The 18,346-nt window shown below is 33.8% G+C and overlaps 2 protein-coding genes across 4 annotated transcripts in view; one reads left to right on the forward strand and one right to left on the reverse strand.

The window, feature by feature from the left end:
- Nucleotides 1-1,444: 1,444 nt before the first annotated feature.
- The window catches only part of LOC115980026 (formin-like protein 11), an 18,577-nt gene continuing 1,675 nt past the window's right edge, over nucleotides 1,445-18,346 (forward strand). The window contains exons 1-4 of one of the 2 annotated variants that reach the window (XM_031102216.1): nucleotides 1,445-3,633; nucleotides 3,714-3,904; nucleotides 4,376-4,611; nucleotides 4,704-5,130. In XM_031102216.1, coding sequence (XP_030958076.1) covers nucleotides 1,925-3,633; nucleotides 3,714-3,904; nucleotides 4,376-4,611; nucleotides 4,704-5,130 — 2,563 coding nt within the window. In that variant the 5' untranslated portion in view covers nucleotides 1,445-1,924. Of the gene's footprint in view, nucleotides 3,634-3,713; nucleotides 3,905-4,375; nucleotides 4,612-4,703; nucleotides 5,801-18,346 lie in introns of those variants that run through there. The other variant, XM_031102215.1, reaches the window with a different exon arrangement.
- On the reverse strand, nucleotides 12,161-16,182 carry LOC115980027 (ATP-dependent DNA helicase Q-like SIM). Of its 2 annotated transcripts, XM_031102218.1 has the most exons (9): nucleotides 16,106-16,182; nucleotides 15,739-15,802; nucleotides 15,227-15,326; nucleotides 15,056-15,139; nucleotides 14,585-14,672; nucleotides 14,093-14,206; nucleotides 13,861-13,953; nucleotides 13,640-13,770; nucleotides 13,188-13,298 (listed from the first exon to the last, which is right to left on the reverse strand). In XM_031102218.1, exons 1-9 carry the CDS (start codon nucleotides 16,157-16,159, stop codon nucleotides 13,283-13,285), a joined length of 744 nt encoding a protein of 247 aa, XP_030958078.1. In that variant the 5' UTR covers nucleotides 16,160-16,182; the 3' UTR covers nucleotides 13,188-13,282. The 2 variants fall into 2 exon arrangements, with proteins under 2 accessions (XP_030958077.1, XP_030958078.1); XM_031102217.1 differs by lacking the exon at nucleotides 13,640-13,770 and having other exon boundaries at nucleotides 12,161-13,298.

Consider the following 18,346-nt stretch of genomic DNA (forward strand, 5'->3'; position numbering starts at 1 on the left):
ACAAAAATTGATTATGGGCCTCAAAAAAAAAAATTCTGACATGTCATGTGGCATAGTGGAACTGACAAAACATGAAATTATGGCATATATATTGTTTGGCTTGAGAGAAAGAGCCACTGCTCTTAGTACAATCATTCAAGAATGTGAAAAATAAGAAAAACCAGTCGTGTAAGTAATCCAAAACGATTCTATGGAATATATAGACTTCTACAACTATATGACAGAAACTGCCTGATCCAAGGCCATTTCAAGGACAATCACTCGTGGAGTCGTGGGACACTAACAATAGAGTAAAAAACACATAGGGTCCATAATATTTGTCTCGAGCCCCAACAATTTCCAATTCATTAATAAGGTTGCTATGTGCTAACTAGCCTGGTAAAGTTAGTTTAGTAGCCAGATTGGGCTTTGCTAAGTGATTGAATAGATTTAATATTTGGATTCATATTTGTTTATCTCAGGTCTCAAGGCACTCTTGATTCTCTTGAATGAATATTTATGTGCTTTAGCATGCATTTGGATTAACTTTGTACTGAAAGTTTATTTGCTTATTTCTTGAAATTTGACAAAAATATGGTTGTATATATATATTTTTTTTAATTGGGTTTACATAAACAAATTTAAAAATAAGCTAATTAGGAAAAAAAAAAAAAAAAGAAGAAGAAGAAATAAACCCATGTAGTTGACTAGCTGCGCATCTCAATTAGTCTTTAAAATAAACAAGCTAGAAAGTAAGATTGAAGCAGCACTTTCTGCTCTTTTTCTTGGAAGATTTATAAACAAGTGAGCCTCTATTTTTTCTTTTTTTGAGCAAACTAGTGAGCCTCTTTATCTAGCTGAGTTGAGGTATTTTTTTGGTTTCATACTAATGGTACAGAATTTGGGTCCAGTCCCCAATGTAGAGAACTATCCAATGTGGTCCCTCGTCAGTCACCACATAGTGTTTGTTTCAATTCCAAGTTAGCTCTAGGCCAAGCCAAATTGCCCATGTATACCGGCAGTGTATGTTGTAGGTATGACTCATCTCTCTTTTTATGGTTGGGTGAGAGACAACACAGAGCCTAATGTCTTATATAAGGTAATGAAATCAATTTTAGTCCCACCAAACCATAGATACCACTTAGTGAACCAAAAAACAGCAACATATATGAACTTCTAAGTGGAGCCATTAAAAGTGTGGGAAAGAGACTAGCAGTCTTAGCCTCCCATAATTCGACAATTAAGATCTTGATTTTTCATTGATGTGTTTCTTTTAGTTTCTTAATGGAAGATCACCATGAGAAAGTGATGGACCATCTGTTTTTTCTTCCCCCCTTTTAATTATGGGGGTTGGAGAAAACTTAGACTATCACCCTCTAAATAGTTAGGCAAGTGCAACAACATTGGACCCACCTAGGGCCTATTTGCATTGTTTTGACTTGATGACTTTTAGCTACTTAAAAGCTTTTTTCAACTCTAAAATCCATGACCTCTAAAGTATCACATATTAAAAGCTTTTGAACTCTAAAATGCAATCAATACAACTGAAGAAAATGATAAGCTACTGAAGAGCAGAAAACATGCTCAGCTTTTCTCTAATAAAACGCATAAAAGGTAATAAGACAAAAAGATTGAGTCAAAATTATGAAAAAGGAAGGTTTCCAGAAGACAAGGTATGATGCATATTAACAGTGTTTTGCAGAAGAATTTATGGAGATAAGAAGAGATATGTGTACATGAATCGAGAAGTAAAGAAGGCCCAGTACAACAACTGCCAGGTTCAGGGGTTCCTTGGAGTAGCATTAAAGGCTTTCTGACTTGATCTTCATTTCACATTACCAACACCACTCAAAATAAAGGAGAAAAAGAATGAAACAAAAAGGAGAGGCAAATTTATAAGCAGAAAGTTTCATTGGATGCCTTTGATGATTTCTGTTGCAAGAACATGGGTTATGATTCTGAGATTCTCCGCATGATCTTCATCATCATATTCATGCTTCTATCATTACAATACACCCACATTTTTGTTGCTGGTTCTGTGTTAAATGCAGCAGGAGACTTAAATGCTCATGGCTTGCTGTACCTCAGAGAGGACAACGGTGATAGGATTGAAAACAACATCCAGAAAGTTTCAGGAGAAGATGAGAATGAAGAAAAGGGTGCTTTAATAGTGGAAAAGTTTAGAGCTTTACTTGGACTGAAGAGCTTCCACATAAGCAGTCCATCACATAGAGGTTCTGAACACTTGTCCCCATCACCCTCTCCATCACCATCCATTGAACCTGAAGAAGCTCCAGCTCCAGCTCCAGTTCCTGTTCATGTTCCAATGCCGCATATGCATGCCCATCCTCATCCTCCATCACACAGGTCAAGTTCAATCCCACCACACCACAAGAAACAGGATGGAGATAGAGGCAGAGTAAGAACAATTCTTATTACAACCATTGTGTCTGCAGGAGCTGCCTTCTTAGTTTGTGCTCTTGGACTCATCTGGGTCTGCAGGAAACGCAGAAAAGATAGAAAGAAGCCCTCAAGAATTGTGTCAGTCTACAGCAAAAAAGGAGGCACCAGAAGTAAATTAAAGAATGTGAGTACTCAAAATTCAGCAAGCAAGGTGAGCCAAAATACTGGCCTTGATCTCTTTTACCTTAATTCGTTAGGTACTGATTTAGAACAACAGGCTTGTTATCTCAAGCAAACTTGTGAAACTGTAAACACATCATCAAATCATAGCACCCCAAAATTTACATTGCTTGAGAGGGAAGAATCAAAGAAAGAACTTTTAAGGATAGAATCCGATAATGTTAGTAGTTCTTCCACAAGGGAAATTACATCTGTTCATGAGGATAATGAGTCAATCAAATATGAATCAGATGGTGGTAACTCCTCATCTGGTGATAAAATTATTCCCATGGAATGTCATTCCTCTGATGATGAATCTTTCCATTCTTTTGGAGAATCACTTCCTTCAAATGTCAGGCATTCCAATGCTTCAGCTGGTTGTCTTAGTGAGACATCAGAAATTTTCTCTAAAGAAGAGTCACATATTAAGCCTTCCTTGGCCAACTCTACAGATTTACCAATGCCTCTAGCTACCCCAGATCTTGACTCAATTCGAGAATCAACTTCACCAACACAAAATTCACAATCTCCAAGCAATAATAAACAGGAAAAACAAACATTTGATTGTTCTTCAGAGTGTCAGAAAAGTTTAAAGTCCCCACCACCACCACCTCCTCCACCTCCACCCCCTCCTCCCCCATGTGTGACAGTTTTTCCTTCTTCAACTAGAATTGCATCTAAAGCTTCATGTTCTTTCACATTGCCAAATATATCATCTCCAAGAAATTCAGCTTCTTCATCAGGATCAAACTTAACTCCACAAAGAGACTTACCATCTTCTCCTCAAAACCCCACAAAACAACCACAAACTCCACCTTGCATTCCACCACCACCTTGTCCACCTCCTTTTCTGAAAGGAAAGAATATCTCTGCCAAAGGCCCACCTCCTCCACCATCTCTACTGCCTCAATTTACTCCATTGGGCAAAGATGGAGCTCCATTACCAAAATTGAAGCCACTCCACTGGGACAAGGTTAGAGCTGCCCCTGATCGTTCTATGGTGTGGGATAAGCTGCGGTCAAGTTCATTTGAGTAAGTTGGTTTATTTTCTTTGTTTACAATTCACTTCATCTTTCTGTATTGCATTGAACATATTATGAATAATGAAACAGGTTTGACGAGGAAATGATTGAATCACTTTTTGGATACAATCTACAAAATTCAATGAAGAGTGACGAAGCAAAGAGCAAGACTCCTTCTCCAAGCAAGCATGTCCTTGATACAAAGAGACTACAGAACATAACTATATTGTCAAAAGCCTTGAATATGTCTGCTGAGGAAGCATGTGAAGCACTAATACAAGGCAAAACTTCTAAGCTCTAAACAATAAGTAATTGTGATTAAGTACTACTTTTCAGAATGCAGTGGTCAGGAGCATGGAGTAACAATAAATGTGAACTAAAAACACACTAATTTTATAAATGCCTAAATTAATTTGCTAGGTGAATTCTAGCACTTATGTTAGAATTGGACTTTTAAGTTTGAATGTCATTTTGTAAGATTGTTGATCAAGAAATTTTGGCATTGCACTACAGTTATTTTTTTCTATTTGTTGCATGACTAATGGGAATTTTTTAAGAATGATGGCTCTTGTAGTCCTGTAGTTCCAGCAAATGAATTATAAATTGCAGATTACTAAAAATCTTCTCAAAACTAAGTTCTGGGGAGAGAGAATCTATCTCCAACATACAATTTATGGTGTTTAAACAATTTAAAGTGCAGATATACACATGCCATCACCTGATTAAAAATTTTTACCAATGGTGGAAAGCAGGGAATGGCTTGTCTTTGCAACAACTGGAGGCATTAGTGAAGATGGTACCTAACAAGGAAGAAGAGGCTAAGCTCTGTAGCTATAAAGGAGACATTAATGAACTGGGGTCTGCTGAGAAGGTTCTCAAACTAATTCTTAGGATACCATTCGCCTTTCTACGAGTTGAAGCCATGCTCTACAGAGAAACTTTTGAAGATGAGGTGGTTCACTTGAGGAACTCTTTTTCAATGCTGGAGGTAATCATCAAATCACAACCACATCACTTTTCATCAAAACCAATGATTTCAATACAATGATCACTCTTAATCTTATTTATATTTGTTACTAGGAGGCGTGCAAAGAACTTAGATCAAGCAGGCTTTTCTTAAAGCTACTTGAAGCCGTGCTCAAAACAGGCAACCGTATGAATGTTGGAACAATCAGAGGAGGTGCTAGAGCATTTAAGCTTGATGCCCTCCTTAAACTTGCTGATGTGAAAGGAACTGATGGCAAAACTACCTTACTACACTTTGTCGTTCAAGAAATTATCCGGTCAGAGGGAATTAGAGTTTCAGATAGCATTATGGGGAGGATCAACCAGAAAAATAAAAGTAAAACTGCTGAAGAGAAGGAAGAAGATTACAGAAGAATGGGCCTAGATCTTGTTTCTGGTCTAAGTACTGAACTCTACAATGTGAAAAAGACAGCTGCAATTGACTTGGATGTTATTGCAACCTCTGTATCAAACCTATCAGATGGAATGGCTAAACTGCAACATCTAGTACATAAAGACTTGTGTAGGGATGAACAAAATGCGAACTTTGTCAACTCAATGAGATCCTTCCTAAATTATGCAGAGAAAAATCTGAAAGAGTTGCAGGGTGATGAAAATATGGTCCTTACACATGTCAAAGAAATTACTGAGTACTTTCATGGAGACGTGAGCAAAGACGAAGCCAACCCACTTCGAATATTTGTCATTGTGAGAGACTTTCTGGGGATGTTAGACCATGTTTGCAAAGAGCTTAGAAGCTCGAAAGCCCCACGTAGTCCCAATCCTCTGGCACCATTCCGGTAGGCTAAATTACTTGGTGTGTTCAAGAGATCGATACAGCCCATTACCAATCAGGTTGTAACATTTTTTTTAATATTTTTTATTTTTTTATGTAGAGCTTTGAAATATGTAGATTGAATTGTTTGCAATGGTTGATTTTAAGGGACTGTTGGGTTGAATTGAGTAGAGTAGACTGAAATGTTATTTGAGGAAATGCAATGACAATTAATAGTATATTGAAACACCTAAATGCAGATCCAAATTAGAATTCACATGTTGCTGCTAGGAAAGACAAAACCAGACAGTAACAGTCATTAATTTCTGCCCTGAACAAATTTATTTTGTACTTATATTAGGGGCAGTGGCTTGTCAAGCAAATACCTGTTTAAGAGAATGTCTGAGATGATTCAATCGAACAATCTTTGTTTATGTTACTGCACAATGCTTGTTTTTATTAGGTAGTTTTTTGGCTTTTTGCCCCTTTAAGCACTGTTAGTCTAATACACCATATTTTCACAAAAACCTTTCTTATCAAAATTAGCACCTTATCTACTACAGAATTTTCTCCATGCAATGATTATAAACTTCGACAAACCAGTTTCCAACCTTTTAGGTTTCACTTTTCACTATGTAAAAAATCATGAGATTGAACTCTGTAACAAGAACATATGTAATTACTAAATTCATTAAAAAAAAAAAAAATTTGACTTTGCCATGAATGCCATCCAAAAATTCTTTACTATATAAATTTCTCCTTTTCACATGGTAATAACTCGTTAAAAATAAAAAATAAAGAAAATTCCAAATTTTATAAAATAGCCCAATCAGGACCAATGTAATAAAAAATTGTAAACTCAAAACCCTCTCAACTCAATGACATTAACTATTCTCCACAATCTAGGGTTCAAATCACCTTTCTCCAATTTGCAACAATTTATACTAAAAAGAAGTCAATATATTGCAATGAATTACTATAGAGTCAAATTAGACAAATCTGTATTTCCAATCTGATCAAATTGTATGTTCTATACATATTCATACCAAGAAAACAGGGGAAAAAAAAATCTTTTATACAACAAGAAACCAAGAAATCGTTTCTTGTGCATCAAGCCAAGCCAACCTTAGGTGACCCTTTTGGCACGGTTTCTTCTACTCATGTCCTCCTCGGGTGCACATCTTTTCTTCCCATTAACTTGAACGTCTTGCCTCTCAACCTTATTAGTCTCTTGTTGTTTTCTCGGCAAAACCAACAGACCAGCACCAACATCATACGCTTTTCGACTCGACTCGTCACCGAGAGCCTCCCATGCGGTGGTAATGATTTGAAGAGCACCATGTGCAGCCGGGGAACAAACCACATCAGGGTGCACCAACTTGACCAACTTGCAGTACTTGGATGTGATAGTGTCTACGCTGAGAGATGGGTCAGGTTTTAGGCCAAGAATTCGATAGAGATCACTGTGTCCCAACTTGTTCTTCTTAGTCTCAGCCACATAGTAAGCTCTGTAAACGGCGTAGTGCTTGTCCACGTTGTAAAAGTAAGGGTCGACTTTGTTTGCCGCAGTCGCTAGCTCATACGCCTCCTTGTGGTTTCCTCTGAGCCACTTCTCTTTGGCCATGTCTAACAACATATCAGTCATTGTTTGGTCTCAGAGTTATTCAGGCAAAGAACAACAACAACAAACTTAGGAAAGAGAAAACAAAGATGGTTTGGTTTCAGAGTTTGATTCAGGCAAAGAACAACAACATAGGAAAGAGAAAACAAAGAAGAAAAAGAGAGTTTTGCGGTAACTCTTAGTCTGTGAATATGGGATTGATGTTTGGAAAGATTAATTTATGTAATGCATATGTAGGTCGGTTAATTATGTGTTTCCGAGGCTTACTCGGTTAACAATTTTTTTTAAAAAAAAATTTTGGGGTAAATAACTAAATACTCGGTTAACTAAGGCTTAATAAATATTGTAAATATTATTTTTTAAATATATTATACTCTTTTCAATTGTTGTGCATCTTATTAATATGTTACTATGTTTGCGATTGTTGAAGGGTGTAAAAATTTTTAATTTTTCAAAAATTTTACTTTTCATTTTTCTCTATCAAAATTAAAATTAAAATTAATAATTTTCCAGATAAATTTACTATTGAAATCCATTATTAAATTCAACATTGCCAAGAGAGATAGTTATCATTTCAAACATCATATTTATTCTAATACTGATTGTTTTGATTATTTTTAGAATTAAAATTTTTAAAATACATTTTATATAAACATATGAAAAATAGTCCAATAACGTATTAAAATATATTAAAATGATAAATTCTAAAAAAATCAAAACATAAATATTATTCGATTGATATTTAGAAATAAGAGAAGACCCAACTAAACTATAGTCTTATGCTCAAAAATGTGTTGAAATCATGGTTTCAAAAACTCGAACAGTCAAAGAATCAAAAATTAGTCTGGTCCACCGTCAGTTTTCCTAGTTTTTCCAAACCGGTTCAACTGATATGTGCATCTCAAATTTGAATAGCTCATTCAAGTTGATACCCGGTTTTACCATGTAATTTTTTTTTTTTTTTTTTTTTTTTTTGAAGTGGGTTTACCATGCGTTGAGATGCCTAGATTGGGTTTATTGTAATGGTAAAGTGTCAATTTTAAGTTATTTTTATAATTTATTGTAATGGTAAAGTGTCAATTTTAAGTTAGAATAATAACTGATGTATGTACAATTTTTATAATTTATTGTAATGGTAAAGGGTCAATTTTATAAAAGAAATAATGAGTACAATAATTCTAAATAATAGTTATGAAAATTTTTGCACCGATAAACTTATTAATAAAGAATTAAAGATGGCTACGAGAAACTATTATAAATAAAAAATATGATAAACTACGTATTTGGTCTTTATCCTTTATATCATATTTCAATTTAATCATTAATCTTTCAATGGTGTCAATTTGGTCCCTAACCTTTCAATGATGTGTCAATTTAGTCTCTGCTGTTATCTCTTAAATGGAAAAGTTTAATGTGTCAAACGGCTTAAATAAATAATAAATAATTTACACATCAACTGCCAACTAGACTAACTTGTCAGCATAATTTAAATTTAAAAAAAAAAAAAACAAACAAACAAACAAACAACAATAACAAAAAATAAGTGAAAGTGAGTAACTTTTGAAATCAAAATCCCTAACTCACAAAAAAAAAAATTAAATAAAAATCCCTGGGTCATGAGTTCTTCACGTTTTTTAGTTCTTCACGTTTTGGTCCTCTGTAGAGAAGGGTGAGACACTACAAGGAGATGATTAAAATTTTTTGGTAATCTAAGTTTGGTCTTTGTTGCGATTTTTCTATGGCGGAAATTATGGAGCTTTACCAGCTTGAACATTTACCTGGGCCAAGATCAATACTCTTCTAAAATGCCTTCTAATTAGCCATAAATTCATAAAATCCCAAAAAGAATCATTTATCATCTCCTCAGTTGGGTTTCTACGGTTGGAAGACATATACATTGCCTTTTTTCTTCTTTTTTTGTCAACCCTTTATTAACAAAAATTTTATATTTTTGTTTTCCTTTTCGTTCACCTTTAAGATTCCCTTTTAATTGGGCAGATTTTTGGGTAGAAGGAGATAGAGAGCCCCAGTTTCGTTCACCATATCTAGTTCTCCAATTTGACGCTTTGTGAAAACTCTTAAGGTAACCTCTGAATCTTTTAGCCCTCACTTATTGAGTGTTTTTTGTGTGGTTCAATAACTTCTATCAAACAAAATAAGCAAAGATCTGATTTGGGTTCTTTTTTTTTTAGATTTGATAGGTGGCAAATGATGTGGCAAAATTTGTTTATATTATTTACGCCATTTGACGCATCAGACTTTTCCATCCAAAAGATAATGACAGGGACTAAATTGATACGACACTAAAACGTTAGGGGCCAAATTGACACAATTGAAAAGTTAGAGACTAAATTGAAATATGATATAAAAGATAGGGACTAAATACGTAGCTTATCCTAAAAAATAAATAGAGATGGCAACAAGTTAACATAAGGGAAAATCACATGGTAGGTAGTTTATCAGCAAAGTGGATTAGATGTATTTTATTATTGATATGACTTTAATATATTAATAATGAGCTGAAAGAGAATTATGATTAAAAGTAAGAGTTAGAGAAAGCAAATATTTTAGAGAATGATAACAGAATTAAATTTTAAACATGAGACTATAAAAATAATTAATATATACATACACATTCGGGATAAGACAAGAAAAGATAGGGCAAAAAAAAAACTCACGAGATAGGATAAGACAAAACGGAATAGGGCAAAAAATACTCATGGAAGAGACGGGATGGGACAGGAAAAATGATTTGTATTTATGTTTTTTTAGTTGTATTTTTTTTTTTTTTTAAATGTAAATGCAGCCCATTTGCACATCTAGTCACCAAAACTACAAATGAATCATGCTAGTATGCTACTATACTACAACACCCATATACAAAACTCTTCTAAGTTTCAATCTTTGATACTGAAGGATCAAAACAACCAAATCACATTCAATACATGTACACTTTAATTAATTAATTCAATGAGACCAAAATGTGGAACTTGAATAAGATTGGCACTTGTTCATTGAGAGCAGCATATATATCTGCTTCAGGATAAGGTTCCTCCCCTTTAGATTTCAGAAACTTCAGACCCAGTTTTGTTGGCTCTGGGAATTATATATGAACATGAATCTGCACGATCAGTTCATTAAAATTTAATTAATTAAAGGGCTAGCAACATACATGCATAAACATAGAAATATGGGCACACAAACACAATTGACAATGCCATGGGTGCATTCAGACACGCAAACATACATAACTTTGTTTTAAACATTCCTTTACAGTATTTTAGGAAGCAGGACATGGACACAGTACAGGTACGATACGGTAATATGACCAATTTCTGAAAAATACTGTAATACAAACAATTTCTGAAAAATTATGACAAAAAATGGCGGTACGATATCAGTATGACACGAGTACAATACAAATACAACATGAATACGGCACCCTAAATAAAGTGTCCATACTTCCTAAATAGTAATAGGCATGTGAGCACCTACTTTCCCGCAAAAACACTGTAAAACAAGTACCCAATGTTTCTAGCGCTAAACTCTGCAAACCAATTTCCAACCTTTCAGGTTTCACAAACCTCCTTCTCCTATGTAAACAGTATAATGTTTGAAATTCTGTTACAACATATTTACTTCTATTGGGAAAGGAAATGTTTCGTAAGCATATATCATTATACACTTTTCTTTTTTTTTCACTTTGCTATGAAAGCTAATTAAAAATTCTAAACTATTCAAATTTCAAAGATAACACTATTTTCCTTTTTATACAATTACTATACCTTCATAAAAAGGTTTTTAAGAACAATTTTGCCGTTAAAGAATTTAATAAAGTTCATAGCATGGCCCAATAAGTACCAATGCAATAAAAAAATTGTAAACACAAAAACACCTTCAGAACGTGAGGAAAAAAAAAAAAAAAGTAAAACATACTTCAATGAATTACTACAACGCAAAATAAGACCAATTTGTACTTCCAATCTTAATCTCTTTTTCACAAAAATTGCTGCTAGGAAAGAGAAAACGAGACTATAACAGCCATTATTCTAGTCTCTAGCTAATCTCGATCAACAAGACAAATCGTAGTGCTTAATTAATTCTTACCCAAGACAAATTTATTTTGGTTCCATATTAGGAACAGTGACTTGTCAAGCATGTCTGTCTAAAAAGAATGGCTAATAAGAAAATCTAATAAATCTATGAATGTGGCACTGCACAATGCTTATTTTAATTTGATAGTTATTGCCACTTTGAGTGCTGATCCACCATATGTTCACAACAAGCACACTTATCAAAATTAATTAGCACCCTCCATCTTTTTCAGCATTTTCTATAGGCAAGGATTATAAACTTTTACAAACTTCCAAGGCTTTCAAAAGTTGCTTTCTTATTAAATCACAAGCCAATTTTCAAATTTTCAGGATTTCACTTTCAACCTTCTCTTCTATTTAATTAAACAACCTTTCTCTGCTATGTAAACATCCTAATATGATACACTAAACCTTTTTTACTTTGCTATGAAGGCCATTTAGAAATTCTTCACTATACGTTAATCATGACACTATTTTTTCTATTCATATAATTACTATACATTCATAAAAAAATTTATGAATGATTATGCAGTTCGAGAATCAAAAATTGAAAAACTTTAATAAGGCCCAATATGAACCAATCTATATCTAATATAAGAAATGGATTTAGTTATATCATATAGAGGATGAACCACCAGAAATAAATTTTAACCACCCATTATATTATTTACAAAATATCTCACTTTATATAATAATTGAAGGTAAAATGAATTATATTTCCTTAAAAAATAAAAATAAAAAAAAAATAAAAACCTTGCAAAATTTAAAACACTTTCAAATAATAAATATAGATAGCTTAATTTAGAAATTTTAATATATTGTATCAATTGTCAACTATAGTTTGTTAAAAAATAATCACATCATTTTAAGAAAAGTTTGGAACTAATACTTATAAGTCTCATCTACTATTTTCATTTTTCACTTAAAAACAATAAATCATCAATTTTTTTGCTCATTGCACAAGTCTACAACTAGTGCCATATAAATAAATAAAATAAAAATGCCGGTAGAACATATTGCAATGAATTATTACAAAGAAAAATAAGACAAATTTGTACTTCCAATCTGATTCACCAACTACCAATCCTTATCTCTTTTTCCATGCTTATTTCCTTTCTATCAAACCCTAGCCAACCTCAAAACCAAAAGAAAAGAAAGTCCTATCAATATTCTATACATATAGATAGCAAGAAAACAAGAAAGAACAAATCTTCTACATAGCAAGAAATCAAGAAATTGTTTCTTTTGTACCCACAAAAACATCATATACATCGTAGCCAAGCCAACCTTAGCCTTAGGTGATCCTTTTGGCACGGTTTCTTCTACTCATGTCCTCGATCGGATGCACATCTTTTCTTTCCAATAACTCCAACGTCTTGCTCTCAACCTTTCTAGTCTCTTGTTGTTTGCTCAGCAAACGCAACAGACCAGCACCAACATCATACACTTCTCGACTCAACTTGTCACTGAGAGCCTCCCATGCCGTGGTAATGATTTCAAAGATCACCATGTGCAACAAATCTTTTGCAGTATAATTGTTTTCTTTGCACAATTTTTTTCTCTATTTTTTTGGATATATAAACCATGGAATTAAAAGCACCCTTATTTCACCTCCTGTCCCTAAAAACTACAAATGAATCAGGTTCTGTAATTGATTACAATCTTGGTATGCACTACTCTACTACAAGACCTACATACAAAACTCTTTTATAGTAAAAAAAAATACATTCTTCTCTTTTAACTTTCAATCTTTGATATTGAATTATCAAAACAACCAAATCACATATTCAATACATATGCATTTTCATTAATTCAATGACCTTGATCTGTCATTTGTATTTTGAGAGTTTTGCTTCTATTCTACCTCTGACAGTTCTCAAATCTGAGTTGTTTTTATTTGATTTTCTACTCCGTGACTTTCTTGACATCCGGGACTTTCGTTGCTTCTGTTTACCACGGGACCCATCTGGATTTTGTCGCATCCTTTCTAAGCGCTGACGACGAATCTCAGGATCTGCCCAGCCCTTTCCCCATTCTGTGAAAGTTGAATAAGATGTGCACTTGTTCATTGAGAGCAGCATATCTGCTTCAGGATAAACATCGAAAGTTTCATCCCCTTTAGATCTCAGAAACTCCAGTCCTAATTTTGTTGGCTCTGGGAATTTTATCTGAACATGAATCTGCACAAACAGTACTGTAAAATTAACTAAATGAAGGGCTTGCAACATACATGCACACATAAGGAAACATGGGCACACAAACACAATACCACATGCATGGGATGCATTAAGACATGCAAGCATAAATGAACTTGTTTTAAACGTTGCTCTACAGTTTTAGGCAGGTGAGCACATATTTTCCCCAAAAACACAGTAAAACAAGTACTCAACTGTTTCTATCCCTAGTTGGAATTTGTGAGGGACAGACTTTTATGATCAACTACTAATTTTGGTTTTTTTTTTAAAAAAAACCTATAAGAATTTATGTTGTTGCATGACACAGATGACCAAATGTTTAGTACCCATATAATATTAGAAGACCAGACTTGTTCTTTTTTCTTCCAGTGAAATGCAGGTGACTATTGGACCAGCAGCTGGTGAAAATTTCAGCCAAATCCTTAAGCCATGGTAGCTGAATTGTCCAAGTAATTCCCTGAGGATAAAACCTCCCAAGGTATTTGCCACTCCCATTATATAAATCGACTAAAATTTGCAGCAAACGTTATTTTCTGATTGTATATACCTTGTCATCTGCCTCTTGGATGTACCCTTTACCTTCCAGAATTCGTGCAAGACCTCGCCACCATAGCAGATCAGTTGTCACAAATTTTTGACACTACATTTAGTCAACACATTAAAACAATCAAATGGCAAAGAATTTGAAAAACGTGTTAAACAGTAAACATCATATCAAGAATCCAAGAAGCTCTGTGTGTGTGTGTGTGTGTGAGAGAGAGAGAGAGAGAGAGAATCACCAGCTCCCTTATTTTGCTGACATACGCTCTGAGATTCAACATTTCCATAGATCTCCGTTGCTTAATGTCAGTGCATGTAGTATCATCATATGAGTCATCCATGAAAGTGCTCCCCTGATATTCAACATACATCTCATTTTGGGAATAATAATAACTGTCAGCTCCAAGAGCACATGATATGTCCATCAACTACTTAGAATTTTGATACTCCAAAGTAATATTCTTGACAAGTTGGCAATCACTTCTTAAGATGGACTCATGCATTTAGTTTAATGAAATATAAATCCAATTGTAGAAAAATGTGTTCCAAAAAATACCAAGAATGATCAAAAACCCCCATCCATCATCGGATAGTCAAAAATAGTAATGTATAGCAGCTAAAACGCAGACTAATACCTAAAGAATAATAGAAGATTAGATCTTCCTACAACTTTTTTTATTTTTTTTATAAGAGATATCAACACAACTGAAATAATCATACATGATACTTACACAATTAGTAGCAATAACCCGTACTAAAAGATCCGCCTCCTCTTTCAAATTCTGCATTTGAGGAACTCCATCAGTGCACAGATCACACCTGAAAATGTAGAACAACATTAGATTGAGATTACTAACCATGACAATGTAGCAGACTAGCTAGTTGGATAATAACTATTGAGCTAGAGAAATCCTATGCCCACAACATTTTCACAACATTTTTCACAACAAATCCTATGTGGCAGGTTGTTACGAATTGTTATTGATGGGATAGAAAAGTAAATATTAACTGTAAGTTCAAATTAGAACCAATAACAACTAACCACCTATAATTTGTTGTGAAAATGTTGTGGACTTAACACCTCTCATTGAGTTAACCTCTATAAAATTGCTATTCCAAAAAAGAAATGATAATGGTAGATGAAAGTAATTTTTTTTTTTCTTTTGAGATGAAAGATAGAAATGAAAGTAATTAATACATACAAGAGACATGCATCACAACTAAAATCCTCTCCGAAGTACTCCACAAGTATCTTAGCCCGACAGCATGAAGTATTCATCCCATATCTGCAAGTATATCAAAATAATTTGTAATAAAATGTTCCTAAAAGTAAAAGGCAAACATGGCTTTAAGGAAATCTATTTAACATTAACCTGAAGCAATCAGATAGCATCTTATATGCTTGTTTTGTCTGATCTTCACTTCTTTTACTTGGCAAGAGTGACGGTACACGTGTTAGGTTTGCATATAGAGCTGCTTGGAAAAAACATAAACAGATTTTGCAGAAACTTTTAGAATTCATAATGACAATTCCAAAACGCATTTTGATTTTGCTTTGTATAACAGTTTACAACACACCATTCAATTATCTAAACTTCACAATACGAACAATTTCCCAAAAGGCAAGATATGGTGAAAAAGGAGTTTCAAAATTCCGGTGTTAAGCATAGAAAGCACTCACTGTATGCAAGTAAAAAAAAAATTGCAAACATTTTTTTATTGGTAAGCTACACATGCATCTTGCAAATTTTGAACTCATGACCTTTCCACCACCTGGTTTTCATAAGGGAAGGAGGTGTCATTTCATTTGAATTAGGCAACAACATACACTTCAAAAGCATAATTTATTACTCATTAAAAATATAAAAATATAAAAAAAGCTTACTGCAATCTGCTAATTTCCCATCCCTGCCAGCTCGACCTGCTTCTTGATAGTATGCCTCCAAACTCTGTAAGCAAATCAATGGTTAAAGCTCACAGAATCACACTACAAATACTGAAAAATTTTATAACCAGGAAAAAAATTAATAATTTTGGCAGGCACATCAGACATGCAACTTTCAACAAAGAAAAGTTCAATAATTGATATTTAGGAAATATGCAACAGTTAATGCATGGTCATTATAAATAAATATGCTTCTGCACTGGGAATATCTCATAGCGGGAAGGCCTGGAGATCATGAAACCCAGTAAATATGGCACTGGCAGCAAGATTAAACTTTAAAAAATAAAAATAAAAATAAAAAAATCACCTGTGGCCAACCATAATGGATGATTCTTCGGACATTTGACTTGTCAATCCCCATTCCAAAAGCAATTGTTGCAACAACTACCTGCAGGTAGGAGAAAAAAAAAGTTTGAGTACAAAATGAAAATTTCTATCTCCGTATTATTCTCATCAAATAAACTGGAGGAATGAAATAATAAAGAGATTGTGTTCTGTTGATTGATATAGCAAGAATAGGGATCAAAGATTAGTTTACATGAAACAGTATGGAATGCGAATGTCATAAGACCATAGACCAACCTCTCTAGATGAATTTTATTCAGTATTCAAGTTAATTTATATCCAAAAAAAAAAAAAAAAACTTAAACATTGCATTAATGACAAGAAAAGACAATATTTAAAATGGACAAGTCTGGTAGGACATAGAAAGGAGAAATCCATAAATTTCCTTTTAAAAAAAGCTAATAAAATGGATTACACTGTAGAAAAGAATGATTGCACATTATAACTCATGCAAAACATGATTAAGGCAGGCAAAGGCTAAACAATAACAAATAACAAGTCTGAAACAATTAAAACAGCCATTTTAGTAGCATCCACGGAGAGAAGGGTTAGGATTTCAAGTTGGAAAAGAAATAATATAGGGTACGGTATAAATAATCGACTGGAATTCAAGAAAAATAGCTAGCTGAAATTCTCAACAGCAATGTATATTTGGAACCAAAATAATGGAATCAAATACTTGTTTGAGAAGGAAGTCTTGCTGCTCTTCTAGATCAAATATTTTAGTAAACCAAACTTCAATAAAATATAAGCAGCCTCACAATCAGGTAGTACAGAAATACACACCATAGGCGGTTTTAAATTAAAGTAGGCTTAAATATGCTGCTGGTCCTCAACTTTTGGGAAGTTTTCATTTTAGTACTCAACAAATTTAGTGTTTCATTCACGCCCTTACTGTCACCTAACTGAAGGAAATTGCTGACAAAACTAATGGAATGCTTATGTGTCATTTATTATAATAAAAATATATTTAGTGGCACTTAAAAAACATCAGCATCTTAATGGGAAAAAAATCTTCATTCCTCATTTTTGAAGGGGGAAAGAGAAGAACAAAATGATTCAAAAAACCATCCCCACTTTCTTTTCCTTCACTTTCTTGGCAACCTGACAGATCACACACGCTCTCTCTTTGGATCTCATTCTCTCTCTTTCCAAACTCAATCCCCTCACTTGTTTCTCTTATACCCTCTATCTCTACAACTCAGCTCATATTCAAATCTATCACAGCTCACTCTTCCTCATCATAGCCACAGCCCTCCACTTCTAAGGTTTATCATATGACCACAAAGGCCTCGCCCTCATCCAATTCCTTCACTGCAAGTGACAATATCAACTCTCTTGTTTCCTCCGCCAAAGCTGAAAGAGCTGATTACTCTGCCATTGAAATTCTCTCTCCTTAACACCGCCTCAAGGTCATTTTTTTGGTAAAACTACCTCATGGTCATACTCTGATAATACCATTTCTTTTTCTTTCCTTTTTTTTTTCTTGTTTTTTATTACATAGTTTGGTAGCTGAGAAAATGTGGAAAAAGGAAAATAAGTTATGGTCTGTTTAGGCAGAGAGAAAACCTAGGTAAGAGAAATGCGAAGTTTGGATCTTGTAATCAAGAAATTCAAATGACTCAGAAATATATATAATTGTAAGTTAGGCTCATTTGAGTGGAAATGGAATCAGATGATTTTTGTTTTGAGTTCAGCAAATTTATTCTTTATTTCTCACATTCTCAAAACCATACAGAAAGTGGCTTTCTTAGTTTGCGTTGTATGGTAGTAACTATAGTGTTTAAGTATGCAATAGACAACACAAAGAGCTGGATGGGGTTTCATGGGAGGGGATTGATTTGTCAGGTAGGTGACAGTAAGGACAGGAATGAAACACTGTTAAAAGATTAAGGACTAAAATGAAAAATGAAATTTGTTGAGCACTGAAATGAACACACCAAAAGGTTGAAGACTAAAAGCATATTTAAGCCTCTAGATTAATATAAGTGAAAATTTTATAACAAAGACACTGTTTACACACAAATAGTAGTAAGTACTCCTTGCAGAAAATTCTACTGATTGTGGAAACACATGCTTTATTCCTCTAAAGGTGAGAAAAGATAAAACTAAAACAATAAAATTATTAATCCAAACTAATGTTTGAATCTCATCTAATTAACCTCTTTCAGTTAACTAAAGAAAATCAGTAATTCCACTTAGA

The sequence above is a fragment of the Quercus lobata genome, chromosome 3 (genome assembly GCF_001633185.2).
Source record: "Quercus lobata isolate SW786 chromosome 3, ValleyOak3.0 Primary Assembly, whole genome shotgun sequence".
In the NCBI taxonomy this organism is placed as follows: Eukaryota; Viridiplantae; Streptophyta; class Magnoliopsida; order Fagales; family Fagaceae; genus Quercus; species Quercus lobata.

Excerpts from the sequence above, each read along its gene's own strand:
- LOC115980027 (XM_031102217.1), bottom strand. The coding sequence starts at position 16,159 with ATGGGGATTGACAAGTCAAATGTCCGAAGAATCATCCATTATGGTTGG. Across the intron at positions 15,803-16,105 it reads TCCATTATGGTTGGCCACAG|AGTTTGGAGGCATACTATCA; the intron begins GTGATTTTTTTA and ends ATTTGCTTACAG. Across the intron at positions 14,673-15,055 it reads AGTTGTGATGCATGTCTCTT|GTGTGATCTGTGCACTGATG; the intron begins GTATGTATTAAT and ends CTACATTTTCAG.